This window comes from Cucumis melo, chromosome 5 (assembly GCF_025177605.1).
Source record: "Cucumis melo cultivar AY chromosome 5, USDA_Cmelo_AY_1.0, whole genome shotgun sequence".
In the NCBI taxonomy this organism is placed as follows: Eukaryota; Viridiplantae; Streptophyta; class Magnoliopsida; order Cucurbitales; family Cucurbitaceae; genus Cucumis; species Cucumis melo.
Window position 1 is genome coordinate 11,010,482 of NC_066861.1, and position 26,082 is coordinate 11,036,563.

A 26,082-nucleotide genomic window follows, 5' to 3' on the forward strand; every position below is an offset into this window, starting at 1 on the left:
GAAGATTTGATCTTTTTTTAAAGAATTAAGATATTGTTTTGATATAAATTTCAATTATCTATTTGAAAGGTCACGAATTAAATTAATTTTCTAATCCTTGATAAAAGGAATTAAAATCTAATAAAGATTACGATATTGTCGAAAATCTAATTCATCATAAATCTAATTAAATTTTAGATTTTAATGATTTTCGAAATATTGCATATATTTAGTTTATGATGAAATTGATGATCACGTGTTAATCATATTTAATGTGTTATGTTTAAAGTATCCATTTATCTCTAAAATTTAAATTATACAATTAAATTTTTGGAGGATGATGTATGAATGTATGAATTTTTTGATGAAATCCTTGTATCTAACTGTAAATTATGAGGCAAATCACTTGCAATTATGTTGTTTGATATCTATATATTATGAATAATTTGTTAGTCACCAAAGTGACCAAATTAGTAAGTTTTATAGATATTTTATTGATGGTGTTTTGCAAATTAAGAAAATAATTATTTGTGATTATTTTAATATGATATCTATATTATGAATAATTTGTTAGTCACCAAAGTGGCCAAATTAGTAAGTTCAATAAATATCAAATTAAAGTTAAACTCAATTACTCATATTTATGTGATGATGATGAAATATTTTATATTATGAAAAATAAAGATGTTATTATGAGTATATTGATTTTCATTATTATAAAACTTTTAAATTGCCCAAAGGTAATTAATAGTTTTATAATTTTGAATCTTATTATGGTTAATTGGAATTGTTTTATCATGATGCCTATGTTATGAACAATTTGTTAGTCACCAAAGTGGCCAAATTGGTAAATCTTTAGACATCAAATTAAGATTGATTCAATTACTCATGTCTATTTGATGCTAATGAATGAGATAATATTATGAAACATTAATGATTCGTCATGAGTATATTGATTTTCATTATTATAGAACATTTAATTTGCCCAAAGGTAATTAGAAGTTTTATAATAATGAATCTTATTATGGTTAATTGAGGTGTTTGGTTAGATATTGTTAGTATATCCAAAGATAACTAATGTATCTAATTTGAGCATTTAAATTACCAATTATATGAAACTAAATCTAGCATCAGTTAAGTGTAAATGTTGTACATTGTTGTGCCTTCCAAAGAAGAACTTCAATGTATAAATTAATGGTTATTTAATATTATCCGAACATATGTTAATATCTTTAAGTTTATTTCTCAAAGCAATGATGTATAAGCATATTTATTTTGTAATTGCAGCATTTGCTCATGTTTCTCTTTATTCACATGCTACATCTATAATAAAGTTTAATGGACTCAATTTCTCTGATTGGTGCGAACAAATCCGATTCCATCTTGGAGTTTTGGATCTTGATTTAGCACTTTTAAGTGAGAAACCTGCTGCAATTACTTCTGCTAGCAGTGATGAGGATAGATCTTTCTATAAAGCTTGGGAAAGATCAAATAGATTGAGCTTAATGTTTATGCGAATGACTGTAGCAAGCAATATTAAGTCCACAATTAAGAACATTGAAGATGCTAAGGAATTTATGAAATTTGTGGAAAAATGTTCTCAGTCAGAGTCAGCTAACAAGTCACTTGCTGCAACACTTATGAGTACTTTAACCAACATCAAGTTTGATGGTTCTCATCTATACATGAGCATATCCTTGAAATGACGAACTTGGCAGCAAGGTTAAAGACCATGGGAATGGAAGTTAATGAGAATTTTTTGGTAACGTTTATCCTTAATTCCTTACCTTCAGATTATGGTACATTTCACATGAACTATAACGCTCTGAAAGATAAATGGAATGTGCATGAATTACAAAGTATGCTCATTCAAGAGGAAGCGAGACTTAAGAAACCAATAATTCACTCTATCAATCTCATGGGTCATAAAGGAGCTGGAAAGAAACCTGGAAAAAAGAATGGCAAGGGCAATCATGGACAATTAAAGGTAAAACAATCATCTGCCCCAATCCACAAAAAGAGACAAATTAAGGATAAGTGTCGTTTTTGCAACAAACCTGGACACTATCATAAAGATTGTCTAAAACGTAAGGCATGGTTCGAGAATAAAGGTAAGCATAATGCTTTAGTATGTTTCGAATCAAACTTAACTGAAGTTCCTTATAATACATGGTGGATTGATTCTGGTTGTACCATTCATATTTCCAATACGATGCAGGGATTCCTCACGACCCGAACCACAAACCCAAATGAGAGATTCATTTTTATGGGAAACAGAGTCAAAGTTTCAGTTGAAGCTGTGGGAACCTATCATTTAACTTTAGATACTGAACATCATTTAGACCTTTTTGATACTTTTTATGTTCCTTCTATTTCTCGTAATTTGATTTCCTTGTCAAAACTTGATACTTCAGGTTATTACTTCAAATTTGAAAATGAGTGTTTTAGTTTATTCAAACAGAACATTTTTATTGGTTCTGGTATTATTTGTGATGACTTATATAAATTAAAGCTTGATAATGTCGTTGCTGAGAGTTTGTTAACCTTGCATCATAATGTTGGTACTAAACGTGGTCAAACTAATGAATTGTCAGCTTACTTGTGGCATAAACGTTTAGGTCACATATCCAAAGAAAGAATTAAAAGATTGATAAAGAATGAAATTCTTCCAGATTTGGATTTTACTGACCTTGGAATTTGTGTGGATTGTATTAAAGGAAAACAAACAAAACACACAGTTAATAAAGAAGCCACAAGAAGCTCACAACTTCTTGAAATTATACACACTGATATTTGTGGGCCTTTTGATGTTCCATCTTTTGGTGGAGAAAAGTATTTTATCACCTTTATTGATGATTTCTCACGTTATGGTTATATCTATTTATTGCATGAGAAATCTCAAGCAATAGATGCCTTAAAAGTATTTATAAATGAAGTTGAAAGGCAATTAGATAGAAAGATGAAAATCTTAAGATCTGATAGAGGTGGTGAGTATTATGGAAAATATGACGAGAATGGGACAATGCCCCGGTCCATTCGCTAAATTCCTAGAAAGCCATGGCATATGTGCTCAATACACAATGCCAGGAACACCACAACAAAATGGTGTTGCAGAAAGGCGAAATCGTACATTAATGAATATGGTTAGAAGCATGTTAATTAATTCATCTTTACCTGTGTCCTTGTGGATGTATGCATTAAGAATCGCTCAATATTTATTAAACAGGGTTCCTAGTAAGTCAGTTCCAAAGACACCTTTTGAACTGTGGACAGGAAGGAAACCTAGTTTAAGATACCTATATGTTTGGGGTTGTCAAGCGGAAGTAAGAATTTATAATCCACATGAAAAGAAACTGGATTCAAGAACAACCAGTGGTTTCTTCATTGGTTATCCAGAAAAATCAAAAGGGTATAGATTTTATTGTCCTAACCACAGTACGAGAATAGTTGAAACTGGAAATGTAAGGTTCATTGAGAATGACATAATTAGTGGGAGTTTGGAACCGTGAAAATGGAAATTCAAGAAGTTAGGGTGGAAATTCCTTCATCTATAACTTCTTCTCAAGTTGTTGTTTCTGTAGTTGTTGATTCGGTTAACAATCCACAAGAACAACAATTAATGGTAAAACACCACATAATGATATTGTAGCAAATGAACCTGTAACTGAGGGACCACAAGAAATAGAATTAAGAAGATCTGTAAGATCAAGAAGATCAGCTATTTCTGATGACTATTTGATTTATTTGCATGAGTCAGAATTTGACTTAAGCATTGATAATGATCCAGTTTCGTTTTCACAAGCCATTAAAGGAGATAATTCTACCAAATGGTTAGATGCCATGAAAGAAGAGTTAAAATCTATGAATGATAATGAAGTCTGGGATCTTGTAGAATTGCCTAAAGAAAGTAAAAGAGTTGGGTGTAAATGGGTCTTTAAGACCAAACGTGACTCAAATGGCAATAATGAATGATACAAGGCTAGACTTGTTGCCAAAGGTTATACTCAGAAAGATGGCATTGACTACAAAGAGACCTTTTCTCCTGTCTCGAAAAAGGACTCATTAAGAATTATTATGACTTTGGTAGCTCATTATGATTTAGAGCTTCATCAAATGGATGTGAAGACCACCTTTCTAAATGGAAATTTAGATGAAGTGTTCATGGATCAACCAGAAGGTTTTATGGTTGAAGGAAAGGAGAACATATGGTGTGTAAATTAAAGAGGTCAATATATGGACTGAAACAAGCTTCCAGACAGTGGTATCTTAAGTTTAATGATACCATCACATCTTTTGGTTTTAAAGAAAATATCGTTGATCGATGTATATACCTAAAGATCAGTGGGAGTAAGTTTATAATTCTTGTTCTATATGTTGATGACATCTTGCTTGCTATAAATGACTTTGGTTTATTATGTCAAACCAAAGAATTTCTTTCTAAAAACTTTGAAATGAAAGATATGGGTGAGGCATCCTATGTGATTGGAATTGAAATATTCCGTGACCGAACACATGGATTGTTAGGATTGTCTCAAAAGGCCTATATTAATAAAGTTCTAGAGAAATTTAAGATGGACAAATGCTCTTCAAGTGTAGTTACAATTCAAAAGGGAGATAAATTTAGTCTCATGCAATGTCCAAAAAATGAATTGGAACGAAATCAGATGGAAACTATTCCTTATGCATCTATTGTTGGAAACTTATTGTATGCACAAACTTGCACTAGACCAGACATCAGTTTTGTTGTGGGTATGCTAGGCAGGTATCAAAGTAATCCAGGAATGGATCATTGGAAAGCTGTAAAGAAAGTTTCAAGGTATCTGCAAGGAACGAAAGATTATATGCTTACTTACAAGAGATCTGATCATCTTGAGGTGATTGGATATTCAGATTCAGATTTTGCTGGATGTGTAGATACAAGAAAATCCACTTTTGGCTATTTGTTCCTGTTAGCTGAAGGAGCAATTTCATGGAAAAGTGCAAAGCAGTCTATTATCGCTGCATCCACTATGGAAGCTGAATTTGTAGCATGCTTTGAGGCTACAGTTCATGGTTTATGGCTGCGGAACTTTATCTCAGGACTTGGAATTGTCGACAGTATTGTCAAGCCGCTGAGAATTTATTGGTGATAATTCTACAGCAGTTTTCTTCTCAAAAAACGACAAGTATTCTAAAGGTGCTAAACATATGGAATTAAAATACTTTGCTGTTAAAGAAGAAGTTCAGAAACAGAGGGTGTCAATTGAATACATTAGCACTAAACTTATGATTGCGGATCCACTGACTAAAGGATTGCCACCAAAGACGTTCAATGATCACGTTGAACGTAAGGGCATCAGTAGATATCATCATTGAGATCAAGATTATGTTATTTGACACTTTGAGCTCATTTATTTATTGTTTCTAATTTTATCTTATGGTTCTGTTCTTATGATTAGTATATACATAAAAGAATTATGCAAACCAAACAGAACATCGTCTTTGATAAAGACACTTATTGTTGGACCATTATTGATGATCTTTATTATAGATCATGTTAATAGAAGAACTATTTCAGTGATACATGGAAGGGAGTATGTTAATGCAATGATGTATGACCGCCATGATCCTTTAGTAGTTTCTTTGACTTGACACGATATGTTATGAAAATTTTGCGCATTATGTCTATGAATGTATATGGTAAATAATGTCAATGGGCCAAGTGGGAGAATGTTAGATTTATTCTTAATATTATCATTAATGTGGCCCAATTGCATTATTTATTATTTATTTTTTTTGGGCTTATTATTTTATTAGGCCCATTAGGTTAAAAGATAATACCCTAATTTAACATCATGATGGGTGGTGTCTATAAATAGAACCTTAGGGATTGGTCCTCTCACTGCCTCATTAACTAGTTTATTCTTCCCATCAAGAAACTTAAATTAAGGAAGGAAAGTGAGAGAAACACAATTCCTCAAGAAGATTATTCATGGATCAAGGTATGTTGTTCTTTAACTAATTTTAATTTGTAAGGTTATCTAGTTCAAAGATCTTGGCATTTATCGTTATATATAATGTTAAGGTTTATTGTATAATCATGAAACTAAAGTTTACACTCCTTTTCTAGCTTTCTTCTTCTTCTTCCTCTTCCAGTCTCTCCTCCGTTTTTTCGACAAAGCTTGTTAGAGATGTCAAACCGAAAAGAACACCAATCCGCCCAAATAGTTGATCCATTGATAACTCCACTGATGCTCAAACCGACAAACTCCCACCGCGAGTAACCAAATTGTCGGTGGCTGGCAGCGATTTTTGTTCAAAATCGACACCGCCTGCCGACTCTCACCCCTATCTTTAATGACAAGTTGGGCAACTTGTTTTTGCCCGACCTCATTTGAATTCTTATTTATATTTAATTTAAGGCCTATTTCCAAAAACAAAACAAAATAGTAATAATAATTAAATAAAAAATTTTTAGAGACATTTGTAAAAATAGAAAAAAAATTATGATGAGAAGATTCATGTAACTACATTTTTTTTTAATTGCAAAAGTAATAAATTTAAAAGTGGATAGTATTTTTGATATATTTAATTATTTGTCATATTTACGATATGCAACAAAAAAAAGTTGCTATGGACTTCTTTTTTTCTAATTTTTTTGTCTGATGCAATTTTTTTATTAATTAAGATTTAGGGACATTTTAAAATATATCAAAATATTGAAATTATTTATAAAATATAACAAAATTTATCAAACTCTTTGTAGTTTATTTAATTTTTTTTTATATTATGTAAATAGTTTTAATATTTTGTTATTCATTAGTTCCTCCCAACATTTAAATATTTTTTATTTTAATTTTTAAAAAAGGGTAAAATAAAATGTTCTATGGAGGGAGAATAAATTACACATAATCTTTTTTTAAAGAAAAATCAATCACCTAATTAATTTTATTCTTTTTCCTTTTATATGTAATTTGATCTTTTTCGTAGCTAATTGAAAGGATCGTCATTTCCTATAAATTGTGTGATCTTTAGTCCTTTAGAAAAAAAAATTTACATAAACACACAAAAACCCTAAAATAAGAGAAGAACCCCACGAGAATCAAAAAAGAAAAAAAATAAAGTAAAGATCTTTCTGCATAACCACAAGAAAAGAAACCTAAATAGAAAATGAAGGAGGAAGTTGACGAAACTAGCACTATTTTGAAAGTAGTATAATTTTAGAAAACTCGTAATATTGTTTTTCTCGGTCATTCTTCGGTCAAGATCAACTTTGAGATTCTTTACAAATTTAAAAAAAAAAAATTCAAGGAAATTTTTCGATCTCTCAGCCAAGTGTGCTATGGAGGTTGTGCATTTTTTTTTCTATTAAAATTTTGAAATGAAGGGATATATCATATGAGAAAAATAACTCTAGAACCCAAACCGTTTGATATTTTCACAAAACCCTAAACCTTAAACACTTTTCTCATTTCGCCAGAGAACTAAGCGAGAACGCTCCTAAAATAATTTTCCTAGTTCTTGCTTCCCTAAATTTGAAGAAGCCGTACTCAAACTTAAATCAATCAAGGTGAATTTCTTTGAACAATTCCATAGTTTAGGTTTTAGTTTTTAGTTTATGTTTTTAGTTTTTCAGTTTGAAATTTAAGGTGAATGGAAAAACTCTATAGTTTTGGTGTTCTAATGTAGTTATTGTTGAGTTAATCTTGGCTGATGTTATTGCTTTTCCTAATCTCCTTTGGTGAATCTCGGCGATATTATGAATCTAGATTCGTGCAGATGATGATCTCAAGCGAGATCTATGGAATTGCTCCAAGATTCGTTGAAGAAATCCCAAGATCAGATGAGTTTCACATGCATTTTGTAGAGTAGTTTTGAGCCCGAATTCGCTAGAGATTGGATCAAGATTACGACATAGAATGCATGCAAAGCCTTAATCTTGTGGCATCCCAGTGTAATGTTGCCCGAGTTCTATTGCTTATTCATGTTTGCTTGGTCGAGTGCCCCAAAATTTACCGAGATTCATCAAGCATATTGATTTACGTGTGTTTTCTTTTTCTTGCAAATGCCTCTTGTCACAAAGACCAATTCTAAGGACTTTTTCTTGGTTAACCTTACATGTTGTTTCTACTGAGCAAAAATAGTGTCAAACATAAAAAATAAGCTTACATCAAAGCAAGTACACATGTTCAGGAAAACAATATTTGGTCATTTCTTGGACGCGAAGTTGGTTTTCAATGGACCACTCTACCACTACATTCTCTTGAGAGAGGTTGAAGATGAAGGAAACAACATTATCTCATTTAAACTACTCGGTCAAAAGGTCTCCTTTGGGTGGGAGGACTTTGATACAATCATAGGGTTGAGAGCTAGGGTCGAAACATCCCGTGTAATTTAAAGAGGATAAAGCACGAAGGTTAAGATGCCTCTACCTTGACGATCGATACAACATGAATGGGTTGTACTTCTTATGCTTAAATAACCTAGAAGGAAAATGGGGATTAGTGATAAAAGGATTTAAATTAAGAGGAGGATCAAAAGTTACTCCATTTTCTTTTTTGGTGCAATTGCCTCTATTTCCTGTTCTAAAGATGGACTTTTGGTTTCTACTTTTTCTGGCTTTTTCAATCCAACGACGGATGAGTCAAGTTCTTTCCCACTTCTCAAGGTTATTGCATAGACATTTTCTTTCCAAGAAGGTTCAAAATGAGATGGAAACTTACAAGACTGTCTATCAAACTTACTAAATTATCTAATTGTGAATCATGGGTCCTTATTGTGTAATGACAGTCTCAACCAATTTTTTTACAACATCCTCTAAAGACATAATTAAGCTACAATATGGTTTTGGAGCTAATTGAGTTTGATCATTTGGTCCCCATTTAAAATTTGGATGATCACGCTATCTTGGATTATAATTATTACTGTATGAGCTCCATTTTCTATTATGACCACTCAGTTGATTGAATCCACAAATAACACTTATGATAAAGAGAATTATCTCAATCACGTTTGGAACCCCCTTATGTCTGTGAACTCCTACAACAATAATAAGAATAACACTCAATAACAAAATGATAACTTTAAATCATGTTTGAGAAAGCAAAAACAAATTTGGTTTGGGAAAATGGATCAAAGATGAAGAAGAAATGAGAACTTGTTCCTATTTTTGAGATTTTAAACTTTCCACAATCTAATTGATCAAACTATATTGAAAGTCATAAACATTCATTAAAAAAAAACATAAAACTTGAGAGATAAAACTATGAGAAATTTCATTTAAGTTTAAGTACTCATTATCAAAATGTTAAAACTCTATTTAAATTAATTGAAATGACACCATGAAAGGACACAAGCATTCACCTAATTTGTCTAGGCTCGTAAAAACCCTTCAACTACCCTCGTAAATGTAAATACATAAAACTAAATAAGTATATAATTTATTATAAATGTGAATAACTATGAATTTGTAGATTCATTGTGGTTTTTGGATGAACAATTGCCTTTCGATGAATGAAAAGATACAACTCTTTAGCTTTATTGGGAAGCTTAGCTTGAATGTTGCTTTAGCTCATCATTGTCAATTATTTGTTTACCAATTCACCTCTGACACATCACCTAATTCAACACGTGCGAAAACATTTTGAAGTACGTGTGCCCCACACTGAGCATACCTAGCAAACTACCTTTGGCTTGGTTCTGTCCGCAGTAAACGGCTTAACTACTATGATCAAATCAAGGATTTGAGTCTTCAATTTATTTACTTCAGTAGAAGTTCTAGAGCTATAGGAGGTTTTAGTCCCAAAATCCTAAGAATTGTTTGCCATAGTAGAGATCAATTTCTGAGCCTCTGATGAAGTTTGATAACTTTTAGAAATACAAGTTATTGTAGCCTTTTAGATAAAACAATGAAGTCAGAACGCAGGATAAAGTACCAAAACGCGTGACAACGCAGGATAAAGTACCAAAACATGTGACTTTTATTGCAAATTTATAAAGATAAGAGAATACAACTTACATAAGTCTCTAAGCCTGATTAACTACGCTTTTGAGTGTTTTTATCATAGGATGATAAAGAAAAGAAGAAATATAGTAAATCGCAAGAAGAACGAGTGCAAAATCCTAAGCGATAAGAAGTTGTCCAGTGATTAACATCACTAGGCGAGATGCCATATCATCATGCAAGGGATTCGCTAAATGACAAGAATATTTGTTGTAGTTGATATGACTTGACAATGTTGCTTTTGGGACTAACATGTGTAGAAGAATAGAAGCTTCCTACCCAAATTAGCCTATAAAAGCCTCCATCTCTACCATGTAAAAAGAAGATCTAAAGGGACCAAAATAGAGCAGCTCTGGGAGATCTGTCTCCATGAGAGCTAGGGAAAAGGAATAACCTTTCCCCTTTTGTAGAAGTTCTTTACTTCTTTCCTTCTTCTCTGTAACTTTTAAGTGAGAGCTTAAAAAGAGATTAGAGAGAGAAGCCCACCTACTATTGTCCTAACTTGTAAAAGAGTCAAGGAATGCATAACAATGCATTCTGCTGCTCGACTTGTTTCTTTACTTTTCATTTTTGTACTTTCAATGTAATGTTTTGACTTTTATATTTCCATGGCGAAAGGCCTACATCAATCTATACATTACATCTTTATTCACTGTCATTCTATTATTTATTTACTTTTCATTTTGTTGAAATATTATAAGTAGTTTAGTGTGTGATAAGTGCTTGATGAGGGGTCTTTACTTATAAGGTTCATCGAGTTTAGCTGAGCTTGACTCCATTGCTTTGCCAGCGTTCGTGGTCAACTGCTCGGGATAGTAAGTAGCAAGGACATAGCTAAACACTCGCAGAATGGAGTTTGGAAAAAACTCCATTATGGCGTTTGACCTCCATCATTCGTGTTATGAAAGAAGAACAAGTGTGGTATTTAGGTGCCCAGAGGTTACTCGCCTTAAATAGAAAGGCAATGTGATTCTTACAAGTAAGAAAGCCTAGATAGCCATCACATAACTTATTGTTATCATTTGGATCTTGAAAGGGGAACAAGTGTGGCATTTAGGTATCGAGAGGCTGCTCGTCTTAATTAGAAGATGATTAAGTGATGTTTATCGCATCAAGGACCATTGCATGGCTTAATCGCTTACAATGCGGAGACCTTCCTCCACATGTCATTAATGCAAGTTAGTTCACTTTCCATAATCATGTCATTCCACGTCACCTTCTTCAAAACCTCTAGTGTAAATAGTAGAATTAGCACACACATAAATGATACTATATAGATATGTATACCGTTTGAAGTAGACATTGTAGCTAAGCTCGATAGAAATTTCCTGTGTTCGATCCTGACTTACCCATGAAACCTCTTGCTTTGTTACACTTGGGTAAGCAACAGAAAAACTTGTACTCAATGCAGACTAAGTAGTTAGTGTGGAAAGAATGTGTACCTTTTATTGCACGATCCTCCCTTAGAGACACATCGAGCATAGTGCATGCGAGAATCATGGTAGCCGCATAGCGTAGTCACAGATATAAAACCTCAATGACACACCAACTCAATATTAAGCAGATGAGAGGCACGTTAACCATTGCGTGCCCCATCTTGCATGGATAGTTTTATCCTATTGATTCTACGAAGAGAGGTTTGCAATGGGATTATTAAAATAACAAATCCACCATCCATATCTACATCAAAACACTAAAACAACCCCACAAAATCTTGTTTTTTAAAGAGCAACCAACTGCTACATCGATGCTCTTTTTGTCATTAGTCAACAGTCCCTCATAAAAATATTGTATTAACATATGATAAAAAACTTGATGATAAGAAAATTTAGCACATAACCTTTTATACCTTTCCCAATATCCATAGCTCGCCATCGTTTTGCAAGATTCCATAAATCTCTTTTCGTGCAGTAGTAGCTTGCGATGCAGGGAAGAATTTATTTAAAAATCGGTGTTGCATCTCTTCCCAAGTAATGATATTGCCTTGTGGAAGATAATACAATCAATATTTGGTCTCTTAGGTTATAGTGAAAAGGAATACTCTGCGTTTAACTCGATGGTATTAACATTTGTTTTTTCTCCATGAAAGGTTGAATTACTCTAAAAAAAAATCTAAAAGTGAAAAATATAAAAGGTGGAGAAATGAAATAAACTAATAAAATATTTATAATTATTTATCAATTTAACTAACACCATTCATTAACTCATTTACTTGGGAAGAGGAACTGAATAAGGCTCTCTTCAAAACTTTGGTATTAAAACTAATTTAGAGAGCAACGTAGAATTCATTAGGTAACAACAAAAGAGGATTTAATTTTTTATTTATAGATACAATCGGGGGTGAGGATACCATTTGGTTTTGAGTGCAAAGTTGTATTCCTTTAAGGAAATTTTAAAACAATTGATAAAATAAAAACACCTAAACTCATAAATTTTAAAATTAGGAAATCCAATTCCAAGGTTCGAGAATCAAGCAGCAATGGCGGATATGAGCAAACCTTTCCATTTCCAGTATCTCTAATGGTTGAAGTTCAGCGAAAGACGCTATGAAGCAGCCTCTTTGCTGCATATCTCACGAGTTTCAAAGGGTTGCACTATCTCATCCTGGAAAAATAGCTGTAATTCATGCCTCCGGTGGAGTTCAACTTTTCCGCCAGCTACACGGCGGCGGAGTCGGCGAAGCTGATGATTTCTTCCAGGGGCGCGCCACATCCGATTTTCCTCCCATGTACGAAGGCGACCGGTGCTTCACTTACTCGCAGCTGTTGGCCTCCGTTGATTCTCTCAGCTCCCGCCTTCTTGCAACCCTTCGTCGTCCTCAATTAAACGCGCCTACTGCTCCTCGCCCAGGTCATTTCTTCAATTCTAATGAATTTTGATTTTAATTCTCTCGTAATCATCTTCTCCGTTAAGAGTTTATGACTCACACAGTACACTTTGTTCGACTGAAATTTGAATAATCTGGTATTCCGCATCTATATTGTCGAGGGGCTGCCAATTTCAATTGTTTATCTGTTTGGCAAGAAAGCTCTAAGGTTGGCTGCAATATTAGTGGATAATCAATTTGATGACGACTCAGAAGCTAGACTTCGTTTTTGAACCTGCAATTCTGTAAAACAGTGTAGTGTTTTCCCGCTAATATGCGAATTACTCAATGGGGCGCTCTTATTAACATAGAAATTAATCTCTACAATTTTTCAGCGAATGATCAGCCGGCAAAGACTAGTCCAGTGGCTAATGAATTGTCTGAAGCATCAACTGAGCTTGAGACCTGCAATATACCGAAAATATTTGGAATATATATGCCTCCTTCAGTTGAATACATAATTTCTGTTCTTTCTGTACTGAGATGTGGAGGGGCTTTTATGCCGTTAGATCCTGCATGGCCTAAAAGGAGGATTCTGTCAGTTGTTTCTTCGTCGAAAATTGATCTTATTATCTACTCTGGGTCTTCATTTTGTGAAGATGGCTATCATGTGACTGAGGGATTTCGTTGGCTCGAGGAAATCAGTGGTTATTCAACCCTTTGTTTTACTATGGAAGAAAGTTCTGTTCGAGAGCATAATAGTGCAGTTGATTTAGTTTTTCCTTGTGAGGATGAGAAAGCGAGATTATTTTGTTACGTTATGTATACATCTGGATCTACTGGAAAGCCTAAAGGCATATGTGGCACTGAACAAGGTATGGTGTTATGGAGGATTAAGATATCGATACCAATGGGAATGTAGAGATCTCAATTTTATGAAAACTTTGATGGATTTAACAATAAAATGTTGATAATGACAGATTCTTGAAAACCAATGGACTTATAAAAATTACTTCAATTCATAACTAAGTTCTTTATCCGTCCCCTTCACAATTAAGGTGTTATTTTAATCAATCCTGGTTGGAGGTGCTATGTATGACAGTGTTTTCTTGGTGGGGCTTTGTTGCCACAATGGGTTTTTTTCTCCTTTTTAAAAATATATTTCATTTCTATATTAAAAGAATCCATTTTTTTAAACCTTCTTTCTCATGTGAGTATAATATACAACTTATAAGTAAGATCAGTGGCTTCTCCATTCTTCATAATACCAACAAAATATACCAGAGTGCGGTTTCTTTAATAAAATAGTTTAACTTTTGTAGGTCTTCTAAATCGCTTTCAATGGATGCAAGAAAATTTTCCTTCAAGCAGAGAGGAACTTCTATTATTCAAGACATCAATTAGCTTTATCGATCACATTCAAGAATTTCTTAGTGCCATATTAACATCTTCTGTCTTGGTTATACCTCCAATGAAAGAGCTGAAAGAAAATTTATGTTCTGTTGTCAATTTTATTCAGGTAGGCTTAGTAGGAACGCTTTTGGTTTTGAGTTCTGCTTTCTACATTAGGATGTTTCATGTAGGATCTGTACATTCTGCCATTGCGACTCTGTACAGTTGATATCAACTAATATTGTGTTACGTTCTTATTTAATGGATGACCAAATATAATCTCTTTCTGTGAAGGCATATTCTATTAATAAACTTACTGCTGTTCCATCACTAATGAGGACGCTCCTTCCTGCATTGCAAAGACTCTGTGGGGTCAAATGTTCCCTGAGATTGTTAATTCTGAGTGGTGAAACTCTGCCAATACAGCTATGGGATGCACTTGTCAAGCTATTACCAGAAACCACTATTTTGAATTTGTATGGTAGTACGGAGGTTAGGATTCAATACTTACCAACATTTTTTGCACTTGATTTATGCAAAAACATTCCCAGTTTTTCATATTGGAATGGTTTCATTTTCCTGTTTTTTTTTTGTCTGCAATATTGGTCTATTTAATGCTAATCTGTGACTGAATAATAGATGGAAAGAGGCTTGGACTTGTTTCTCTTTTAGTTCCATCTCTGCTGCTCTCATCGTCCTTAACTTTTGTTGGACGTAGTGCTGTCTTCCTGCTTTAGGGTAGGGAATGGTGGTAGGGTTACAAGCAACCAGCGACCTTATTTGAACAGGATCTGTTCTATAGGTTGTATAACTGTCTTGTTGAGTTCTAAGGAGTTACAAGCAACCATGCTGTGGGATGTGTTAAATAGATTGTATCTAGATATGTTAGGATGGCTATTGAATATAAGAAGCTTGATCATAGGGTGTATCTTATGATCCTTGAGACTTTTCAACAATGAAATCTTTTTCGGATAGCAACTCACGAAAAGTCTTGAAATCCTTTTTGTTTTTTTAACGTTGAAATTGCAACACCTTTTTCATACATGGTATGAGTTTCATAATTTAGATTTATGTCAAGATGGTGATTAAAGGCACCGCTATTCGCTTGTACTTTGTACTCTAATTCAGTGATCTCGAACATGTTGAGCCATCTATTGTCCTATCGTTCATATCTATTAACCAATAACTTAGTATCTCAATTTTCTGAACAAAAAGGTATCTGGTGATTGTACATATTTCGATTGCAAGAAAATGCCAATGATTTTGGAGACAGATGCAATCAATACCATTCCAATTGGTGTGCCGATTTCTCACTGTGATGTTGTGGTTGTTGGTGACAATGATGCACTGAACCAGGGAGAACTATGTGTTGGTGGTCCCTGTGTATGCAGTGGATATTATTCAGATTCTATTTTTCTCCCTTTGGATGGTATTAAGTTTTCTCAGGACTTTATTCATGAAGGTTCATTCAATGTGAACTGTAGTCAGATTTATATCAGGACTGGTGATTTTGTCCAACAGCTTCGAAGTGGTGACTTGGTGTTCTTGGGGAGAAAAGATCGTATTATCAAAGTTAATGGGCAACGTATTTCTTTAGAAGAGATTGAGGATGCTTTAAGGGAACATCCGGATGTAGTAGATGCAGCTGTTGTTTCCAGGAAAAGTGATTGGGAACTTGAGTATCTAGTGGCGTTTCTAGTTTTAAAAGATAACATGAAAAGTGAAGTATTCAGATCCCCTGTCAGAAGTTGGATGGTGGAAAAAGTTTCATTGGCTATGATTCCAAATAGCTTTTTCTTCATTGACTCAATTCCTAAGACAACCAGTGGAAAAGTTGACTATGAGATCTTGATGCATTCAAGACCTCTTTGGGAGCATGTGCATGAAAGTATTGATGAAACTTGGGCAAATGAATTCCTTCAAATCATAAAAAAGGTGTGACCCCCACCATCTTAATATTTCCAGCTTTGTTGCTTCATTTATAGCAGCTTCTGAAATGGACAACGGAGTACAATCTTCAAATAATGCACACTTTTTTCAGCATCCATTCTCTTGTTTTGCAGGCCTTTTCCGATGCTTTAATGGTTGAAGAGATCTCCAGTGATGATGACTTCTTTACAATGGGTGGTAACTCTATAACTGCTGCACTTGTTTCACATAGATTAGGGGTTGATATGAGATGGCTGTATCACTATCCAAGTCCAGCTAAGCTTCTTACGGTTATTCTAGAGAAAAAAGGATTGGATATCATAGGTATCAATGGGGATGCTGACTCAAGAAGGAACCTGAAAACTGATAGGTGGAACAAATATTCTTTGAATGATTCTGAGTTTCTGAACCATTTTGATCTTAAAGAGGGTGGGAGTTCTGGAAAAAGGAAACAAGTTCAACCAAATGGTGGTTTTTCAAGGGCAGTTGTACCAAGGAATAACAATTCGTTATTGTCGAAGCACTGTAAGGTGGTTTCTGACCATTCTATCAATTTGGAAGATATAAGTCAAGTTGGTGGACACCTGTGGAATTCTCCTTTAACATCTGTATCATGTGCATTCAGTCGATGCAACAAGGTTGTGTATGAACACAAGTATATTGGTGATAATGAATGTGCAGGAACTTTGTCAGTAAAGTCCCCAAGAGGTGAAATTGGTTCAATGAAAAAACTATGGCAAGTTCATATGGAATCTTGCGTGGATGCTTCACCACTTCTTGTGTTTAAACACCCCAATATCTACTTGTTTATTGGTTCTCACTCACATAAGTTTGTCTGCGTGGATGCAAAAAAGTAAGCAGCATTAAGGAATCAGAACATGTGTATTTACTATTTACTTTTATGTAGTTAGTCAGAGTATTCCTTCTACTTTGTCTTTGAGATTTTCCTCGATGAGCTTTTATCTCTGTCCCCCTCTCACCATATGTATTTATTTTTGTTTTGGGATGGAAATGTACATAGCTAAGCTTTTCTCTTCTTATTTTCAATGAAAATTCCTAATTTCCTTTTATGAAAAAGTGCGATCTCTGTAGTTAGTACATTTTTATTGGATTTACCAAATTTATACTTTTATTGCATAACTTTCCATAGTGCTTCTCTTCATTGGGAGATAAGGCTAGAAGGAAGAATTGAATGTTCCGCAGCAATTGTTGGGGACTTCTCTCAGGTGCGGCCTTTAGGCATAATATTCAATCAAGTTTTTATTTTATATTTATTTATTTATTTATTTATTTATTACTATTTCAATCTTGGAAAAGAAATGTGTATATATTTATTTACGTGTTCTTGGAAACTTTTTAGGTTGTTGTAGGATGCTACAAAGGGAAGATATATTTTCTCGAGTTTTCCACTGGCGTTATCCAATGGACATTCCAAACGTCTGGTGAGGTAAGGGAATTCGTTTGCGTTGACAAACTGATCAATGATAAAGTACGGCAGTTCTGCCGAACATATTAAAAGGGGAATAAGAATTGCGTCTACCACATACCTTTTCGATTTATGTTGGTTTAATTCGTACCAGAGCACTAGCACTGTATGTCAAAGAAAGGGAGTAAAATTGCTTATAATCTCATATTTGAGGTCACCTGCCAAAGGGCCAATACTTAAAACATGTTTTACTTATCAGCTTTTCCTAGTTAATAAAGATTTCCTTTTCAACATGAAGGTAAAGTCGCAGCCAGTGGTTGACCCAGATAGAAATTTGATCTGGTATGGTTTTACTTCTACATTTCACCCAACTGATAGTTCATTCTCCTCTACTAGGGTGGTTGGTTGTTGTTCTTTTTAAAAGATGACGTGTAGTTTATATCAGTCGCTCAGTGATCATCACCGGCAGATTTACGTAGGGGCTAGCGGAGGGCACGTGCGCCTCCTCACATTTTCGGTTTTTGTATTTTAATATTAATTTTGAAGTGTTAAATTATAATATATATTAAATAATGCTTTATTTTAAACAAAGTATGGTTGTAGCGTAGTGGTTGTGCCCCCACTCTCACAACCATCAGGTCATAGCTTTGATTCCTGCATTTTTCAAATTTCAACTTTTAGTGTGTTTATTATATAGTGTCACCTTATATAAAATTTATAGATCCGCCATCAGCCATCATGGTTGTTTTTTCCATTCAAATCTGATGTTGGACACTAACTTGACTTTAAAATTATTGTAAACAAAAAATTATTAAAAACATGTTGGTTTGAGGGAAACTTTCATTAATCCACTAATTGAAAAAAGGAAATATAGTATTAACTGTTTACATTATTTCATGCCAAAGAATCTTTTTAGCTTAAGATTTTAAATTTTATTGTAGGTGTGGATCATATGACCATAACTTATATGCACTTGACTACGTGAGGCATTCTTGTGTTTATAAACTTCCATGTGGAGGAAGCTTATATGGATCACCTGCAATTGATGTGGTAAACTCTGTCAGTCATTTTCTTTTTCCAGTACTTTCCTGATTGATGATCTATAGTGAATTCAATATTATTTTTCAGCTACCTTTTCTTTACTTTTTTTTAAAAAAGTTATCCTGCTCCTTATTTTCAAATGAGAGCTTTAGTAAATGATCGTGGATATTATTTATGCACGAAGGACCAGCTTTGTAGAGGAGGATCATTAGGTTACTTCAGCAAAAATAAAGCTGCAATAGATTAGGAGTCCTGAAATTTTTTACAATTGTAACTTCAGTCAAAATTTAAATGTAGCTTTCTTCTTTGTGTAGGTTCAACATAGACTTTATGTGGCTTCAACCAGTGGACGAATAAGTGCTCTATTGATAAAGGCAATGACAAGTACTATTATATGTTGATTCCTTCCAATCATGGAAAAAAAGAATCCCTCTAATGATGAATCTGGCTTGGGAACTTGGCAGATGAGAAATAACTACAAAAATAGTTTTATCTTTTGTAATTATGCGTCTGCTTCAGGAAATCTATAGAGACAATGGGTGGTGGGATCTTCAGCTATTACCTGTTGAGGCTATTTTAATTTTAGTCTGGACTTATTGTAGATCTAGTTAGGAGAAATGATCTTTTGTAGATCTAGTTAACTTAACACTGACTCGGGGATGGTGAGACAATTACCATGACATCAGGAACTAGTCACTCTCGTTACCATCTATATTCCTAACACCTTTCCCACCACATTTCCTAACCCATCGAAAGTTGGGATTACATGAGAACCTATGCATTAGATACGAGAAGAATATGATGGGGAGGAAAAACTAAAATTAGGTTTAAATCCTTGAACTGTTGGGACTATTTCATTTAGATTTTTGGACTTCCAAAATATATATTTGTCCTTAAATGTCCAAGACCTTTTCATTTTGGTCCCGAAACTCAAACTAACTATCTGAGTTTTTGTCGTTAGCTAGACGTTAGTTGTTGTTAAGTGATATAATATTAAATTCATTTTTCTTCACCCTTCATCCTTCAGTTTAAGCTTTTGGAGCAATCGGTGATTGAAGATGGTATTAGAGTCAGAAGGTCCTTTGTTTAAACCCTTGCATTGTTGTTTCCTCCTCCAATTAATATTCATTTCTTCTTGTTGGGTCTTCATATTTTGAGCTCACAAGTGAAGAGGAGTGTTAGATAGTATATTAAATTTGCATTCACCTATAAGTTTAAGCTTTTGGGTGAAGGTAAATTTAATTATATATCATCTAACAATTGTTTAACAAATGAACGTTAGGCTACCTAATAACGTCCTCCGAATCCTACATCTGCATTGTCAGTATTTTTATTATTCCTAAAATGTTATTGAAGTCTCCAATATACTTTTCATGGTAAAATTCCAAACCATGCAATTTTTTATTGACTATTTCCTTATCTTAATTACCGCAGGATTTCCCTTTCCATTCTTTGTGGCATTATGATCTAGAAGCGCCAGTCTTTGGGTCCCTTGCAATTGATCCATTTACTAGAAATGGTATTTCTCTATGTTCTTATTTTGTGTTGTTTTCTAAGCGCTCTTTCCTTCATGTACTATAAATTTGTGTAGACAGAAGAATATAGTACCTGGGAATTTTGGAAAAATTTGGATGTCAGAAAAACGTTAGAGGTTCTGAATGAGGAAACTTTGGCCCATTTTGAGTAGTTTTAAGGCAGTAGACAAATTAGTCTTAAAGTTTTAAAGTATGGAACAAATGCTTGACTTGCAATCCAAAGTTAGCGATGCTCTTTAGCTTTGATGCCTTACTGCAATTTTTCTTTTATTAGATATTACTTTCTAAAGTTTTGTTTTTGTTTTTCTTGTTCTTTTGTCTCTAAGGTATCTATCTTTCTATAAATTTTTTAAGGCATTAGTTTAACTTTCCAAAAGAAAAGGAAACTTGGTTACATTATTTTGTCCTCGTGTATTTCAATAAATCTTCTTCAGACTCCCTTTTTTTTTTTTGTGCTATTCTCATAGATAAGTTAATTCACTCCTAGCTTTTCCTTAAGTTTCTCTAACAAGTATGAATCGATACCCAAGCTGCATTTCCCATCTAGTTTTCTTCATTTGCTAAATCTGCTAGTGTTTAGTCACTAAGCTCCCAATTCATAGTCCCTTGAACAACAACCTTAACTCAACCGGTTAAGGCATATATTTTCAATCTAAAGATTATAGTTCTGAATTTCCAACTTCTTATGTTGTCAAACTAAATAAAAGTTGCTTGTACTTGATCAAGAGTTTGCTGAATTTAGAAACTTCTACTGCCTCAGTGGTTTTCTGTATCCAAGATTTGTCAGTCAGGCGAGAACCAAAAAATGAAAGATCTCCATGTTTTGAACCATGGATTTATGATATTGGTGGATACAGGCTTGCTCACACCATCGTTTTATTCGCAGTTATTTGTTGCCTGGTGGATGGTCATGTTGTTGCGTTGGATTCAAGGGGATCTGTTTCATGGAAGGTACAATTTTTACCGTTACTGAAATTTTCTAATTCCCGAAAGTAATCAACTCACACGTATACACAAGGGAAACCAAGTGTACTAGTAAAAGGGAATAGCCTAACCTAAATCAAATTACAAAATAAAGGAGAAATTAAGTTCCTAATTTGCAATTACAAAACTATCACCAACTTTTAATAATTTACTATGAAGTCCAGCACTTATATTCATTTTCTTTTTGTGTATTGTAAATTTTGTGTAAAATTCTTCATTCTATGCTCATAAACAAAACTATCTCATAACTCATTCAGAGTAAAACTGGAGGCCCTATATTTGCTGGACCCTGCATATCTACTTCCATTCCTTCGCAGGTACATTTTTACAGTATTCTCGTAAGTTTTAATTTAATATAGTCAACGCCCCATGTTTTTATTTTGTCTATTCCTCTTTATCTAGCTTTTATTTTCATTTTTATTTTCTGCAGCACACCATGTATCGTGCTCTGGGTTAGAAACCTATGATCATTTTCTTTCATTCTCTATCTCTGAATATGTAATTGCTCTACGATCCTTGAGAATTTAGTTGCACATGATAGAAGGGTAAGTAGACATGGATAGAATCGGATGAAGAATAATTGTATTTATATTAAGAATAAAAGAGATTTCAAACTTTCAAATTTCCATACAATTGTGAATGTGTAAGAAATAAACGTGTAAAGCAAGAAACGAGTTGATCCACCGATTGCATTCTTTTGTTCCCTTTGGCTCTGATGTAGGCTGTTTATGACTTGAAACGCTATGGAGGTGGACTCTCTCTCTTTTCATAGAAGTAAACTAAGTTCTCACTTAGAGTCCTTCAAAGAAAAGACCCGGAGGTTGAAGATGATGGAAAACTGGGGGAATTTTGATCGGCAGAGGTTCGACCAATCTTTTGAGAGGGAGTCTGCTATTAAATTTTGATCTGCTTTGGGCTATTTATCGTTGAAAATTTATGCGTGATATAAATATTTAAAACGGTAAAAGAAAATATGACACCGAGTTACGTGGAAACTCAAGAACCGGGAGAAAAACCATGATTTGGCTTTATTATTATTTTCTCATATTACCAAAAGATACAATGGGGAAAAGTAAATAGACAACAAGCTTAATGTAAAAAAGGAAAGAATATTAGTGTTAATTTTTCCTTGGGCTTAAAGTCCACTAATCAAGTTGGGACGTAAATGTTAATAAGGCCCAACTTGCTACCACATGAGTCAAAGCTTTGTTTGAGTTGAAGCCCCTTGGTGAAAATATCAGCAACCTGTTGACTTGAAGGAATCGGAGAATGACCATGAAAAGGATGGAGGGAAGAGGAAGCCAAATCTAATCATGCATTCCCATGGCCGACAACGAAGGGTGAGGTGGTCAGAGACAAATAATTGGTGGAAATGGAAATGCCGAACAAAGGAGGCAGAAGCATGGGAGAGGAAACGAACAATATTGACAAGAAGGGGAGGAGGTCGAGAGACAAAGAAACGACTGAGGAAACTATCATTGACGGTTAGTGGTAGTGAAGGAAACAAAAAGAAGAGTCAAACAATACCTATGTGGAACAAGTCGATCAGGATACGATCGATGAAAATAGAAGAAACGGCTCGTTGGAGTGGTGGCGTTGGGAGGTTGATCGTATACATGGGCCACGAGTTTCTTGAGATACGATACTTTATTTGTGGTTCTTTTGTGGCTTTCGAGCTATATCAAATTAGGGAAGGGACGAGGAAGTTATACAACGAATAAGATGAACGAATGAATCTCGACAGTCAAGATCGTCAAAGATAGAAGGGGTGACGACGAGGAAGAAAGTGGTGCTGGAATTAGCAGAGGGATCACGAAGAGACTGGCGAATGAAATCGTTTTGGGTCATGACGGAAAATCGAGGTGGTGAGAACAGAAGCCGTGGCGGAGGAAAGAAACTGAGACTGTCATTGGTGGCCGGAGAAAGAAGAAGATTGGTTTCTGTAAAGTCCAATTGCGGGAAGAGGAGATGGAGACGGTGCGTTGGCGGTAGTCAATTTAAGGCACGAATGGAGTTTTTCGAAACGCGGATAGTGACGAAGCCGCAAGTGAGACCGGAAATCTCCCGGAAGGATGTTTTGAAATTTGCAGAGGAAGTTGAGCAGCTGCGGAGAAAGAAGAAAGCTCAGAAAGGAGGGGGAAGTTTTCACGAAGAAGGAAAAAATTCTCCGATCCATGTGAAGTGTTAGAAGGTGGGGCCAGGAATTAGAGACAGCCGTAGCGGCAATTTGGGTTTATTTAATAGGCTGAAACTAAATGGAAAGGCCCAGATTTCCTCAAATGGACTTGGCCTACATGGAGAAGTTGGGGTTCAAATTTCTAAGAAATGGCTGAAATAACAAGTTGGAGGCTGTGAGAAGGATTGACACGAGGGATGAGAATAGTTAAATCATATCTCGTGGAACAGCGATTGGGAAAAGAATCTAATTACAAGTGGGCCAAAAAGTTGCTTTATGGGCTGAGTGCAAAATTGATGGATGAGGCCCATTATATCTCAAAGGAAAAGAAGTTGACGGCTTTATCTAAGGAAGTTGAATCCCTATTGGAATTTGGGTGGTGGGTCAGACATGAGATGCTGAAAACAAACAAATACAGCCTTCATAAAGAAAGAAGAAAGGGAATTAATGGGCTTGAATGTGCTAAATTCATTAAGACCCATTTGTTAGAGTGGCAGAAAAGGGTTGAAAATGGACTGAAGTTGCCTGAATCTCACTGGTAATTCTAGGGAAGATGGTGTATGGGCCATGAAATTGAATTGGGGATGGGATCATAAAGTTGACTTTGAGTTTAGCCCATCAGAGAAGAAGAGCTTCAAATTAAAATGCCAATACAAGTGGCATGGAAATAGGCTTAGGGAATTACAGCTGGTTAATTGGGGTCACTTGCCGTGTGAGAAGAATGAAGATTGGGGGAGTTCTTGGATTCTGGGGCCGTCTAAGGGGTTGGATGCAACTGAAATCATTTCAACCCAATGGAATTTCAAGGCTAAACTGCAGGAAATTTCTTCCAAGAAGGCAGGGGTCAGGATGAGAGTTTAAAGTTCGAATTTTGTAGGCACACCTTGAGGACAAGGTGGCTTTGAAGGGCGGAGTAATGTAAGGACCCTAGATAGGAAAATAGTGGATTATTAGTAGAAAATGAAAGATGGTTATTAGTGAGGGCATATTAGTAAATAGTTAGTAAGTTTGATCGAGATAGGTGTGAGGACTCTGTAGAAAGATTTCCTTGTAATGGAACCTTGGGAGAGTCTAGCGCTCTCAAAAAGGCTAGGGTTACTTTGTTTCTTGTTCTTATGATCTTTTAGTATATATTTCATATTTGATTGTTCTTTAAGTGTTCTTGAGTTTCTCCTTTGTTCTTGAGATAATCCTTTTTAGGAGGATCCTAACACAACCCTATGCTCTCTTTTGGAGAATTATTCTTATTATAAATCTTGTGTTTCAGGTTCTCATATGTTCCAGAAATGGAAGCATTTATTCTTTTGAACTGGTAAACACCGTTGTAATTTTTTTAATCTTATTTACGTAAGTTTTTGGTACTTCTCTCTGGCACAGTCCTCTAAATGTCCCTCCAGTAAAACTATAGTACAATGTCTTGATGGGAACCACATTAATGTTGGGAAATGTAAAGGATTCAATGATTGGGAAAATATTTGAGAGCCCTCCCTCCCCTGACTCTCCCTCATTGAGTCATTGTACTACTTGGAGTACTCTAATTTTGAAATCATGTGTTTTTTGTTGGGATCTACTCAGGAAAGTGGAGATTTAGTGTGGGAGTACAACATTGGCAATTCAATAACTGCATCTGCTTGTGTTGATGAGCATCTGCAACTTGTACCTGAAACTTCCATCTCCTCGGACAGGTATGAAAAGTAATGTAGGAAACATAGCTCGAATATATTATTTTAACTCATTAATGAGATAGTAATGTGTTTAAGCCATGTTAGCCACTTATTTAAAATTTAATATCTTGCAGTTTATTTGTAAACGAAATATAGTAGCATAAAATGATTGTTTTATTAGAATTGTTGAGGCAAAGCTCGTCCAGGCATTCATATTCTACACACACACACACATTCAATTATTTGTAAAATGGATGAAGATGAAGAACAGAAACAAATGCTTTTTTCCTTTTTCAGGTTGATTTGTGTTTGCTCCAGTGCTGGATCCGTACATCTGCTTCGAGTAAAGTTGAATGCAACACAGGAGGGAAATTACCAGAACACAAATGTGGAAGAATTTGGTAGGTTAGATCTTGAAGAAGACATATTTTCCTCACCTGTTATGATAGGTGGACTCGTTTTTGTCGGTTGCCGGGATGATTATGTGCACTGTGTTGGGATTGATAACCTTAACACCAAAAGAAATAGTGGTACATAGTGACTAATATTTTGCCATTTTTCTCTTGTTGAGACTGTTCATGGAAGAAATGAGACCAAACTTAGGAAGATGGTTGAGTCTTCAGTCTCTTATTTACATGGCTGATTTATGTTTTTATTATTCTAAAATTTACCCTTATTAGTGTATCTACATGTATATCAATATTATATAAGTTATATAATTGATGTACTAAAATTTTCATTCATTTATCGTTTTTATTAGTTATTCATTTGATTTACCAAATCTATCCTTCATAAATCATATTTATCAATTTATTAATTTTTCTGCATTTATTATTATTGGTGGACATAATGAATATGTTAAGATTCCTTCCCTGAAAAATGAAAAAAATCCTAACAAGGCTAAACAGAGATAGCCAAAATGTCTAGCAATATATATATATATGAAACTTAGATGACGCTAAATGAAAGTAAGAAGACAATAAACCAGTTCTTTTGGGAAGGTTGTAAACATCTCCTAATAAAGCTTTCAATAGCTTTCACTAAAAACAAAACTTAAAACATCAATCCCAAAACATTCCATATAAATACCCAAGTTCAGTGGGCCCTCAAGTAGTGTTTCCTTTCTCTTCAACTCCTCGAAATACCATATTCATGTCAACTCCCTTTT

At 34.5% G+C, this 26,082-nt stretch overlaps 3 protein-coding genes across 9 annotated transcripts; all 3 read left to right on the top strand.

The window, feature by feature from the left end:
* Nucleotides 1-1,235: 1,235 nt before the first annotated feature.
* On the top strand, nucleotides 1,236-1,685 carry LOC127149538 (uncharacterized). Its single transcript, XM_051085318.1, has one exon. It carries the CDS (start codon nucleotides 1,236-1,238, stop codon nucleotides 1,683-1,685), a length of 450 nt encoding a protein of 149 aa, XP_050941275.1.
* Nucleotides 1,686-4,439: 2,754 nt separating this feature from the next.
* On the top strand, nucleotides 4,440-5,108 carry LOC127149539 (secreted RxLR effector protein 161-like). Its single transcript, XM_051085319.1, has one exon. It carries the CDS (start codon nucleotides 4,440-4,442, stop codon nucleotides 5,106-5,108), a length of 669 nt encoding a protein of 222 aa, XP_050941276.1.
* A 7,156-nt stretch (nucleotides 5,109-12,264) lies between these two features.
* On the top strand, nucleotides 12,265-25,657 carry LOC103496907 (putative acyl-activating enzyme 19). Of its 7 annotated transcripts, none has more exons than XR_007821223.1 (17): nucleotides 12,265-12,811; nucleotides 13,163-13,642; nucleotides 14,090-14,286; nucleotides 14,454-14,651; nucleotides 15,375-16,094; nucleotides 16,223-16,941; nucleotides 17,239-17,314; nucleotides 17,449-17,535; nucleotides 17,813-17,856; nucleotides 18,456-18,564; nucleotides 18,870-18,929; nucleotides 19,990-20,074; nucleotides 20,977-21,041; nucleotides 21,332-21,391; nucleotides 21,505-21,619; nucleotides 24,518-24,562; nucleotides 24,826-24,930. XR_007821223.1 is itself a non-coding variant. In XM_008458945.3 (17 exons), exons 1-17 carry the CDS (start codon nucleotides 12,508-12,510, stop codon nucleotides 25,450-25,452), a joined length of 3,600 nt encoding a protein of 1,199 aa, XP_008457167.1. In that variant the 5' UTR covers nucleotides 12,265-12,507; the 3' UTR covers nucleotides 25,453-25,657. The 7 variants fall into 7 exon arrangements, 3 of the variants coding, with proteins under 3 accessions (XP_008457167.1, XP_008457168.1, XP_008457170.2); XR_539273.3 differs by lacking the exon at nucleotides 21,505-21,619 and adding an exon at nucleotides 21,796-21,936 and having other exon boundaries at nucleotides 24,826-24,929; XM_008458945.3 differs by lacking the exon at nucleotides 21,505-21,619 and adding an exon at nucleotides 25,212-25,657 and having other exon boundaries at nucleotides 24,826-24,935.
* The last annotated feature ends 425 nt before the right edge of the window (nucleotides 25,658-26,082 follow it).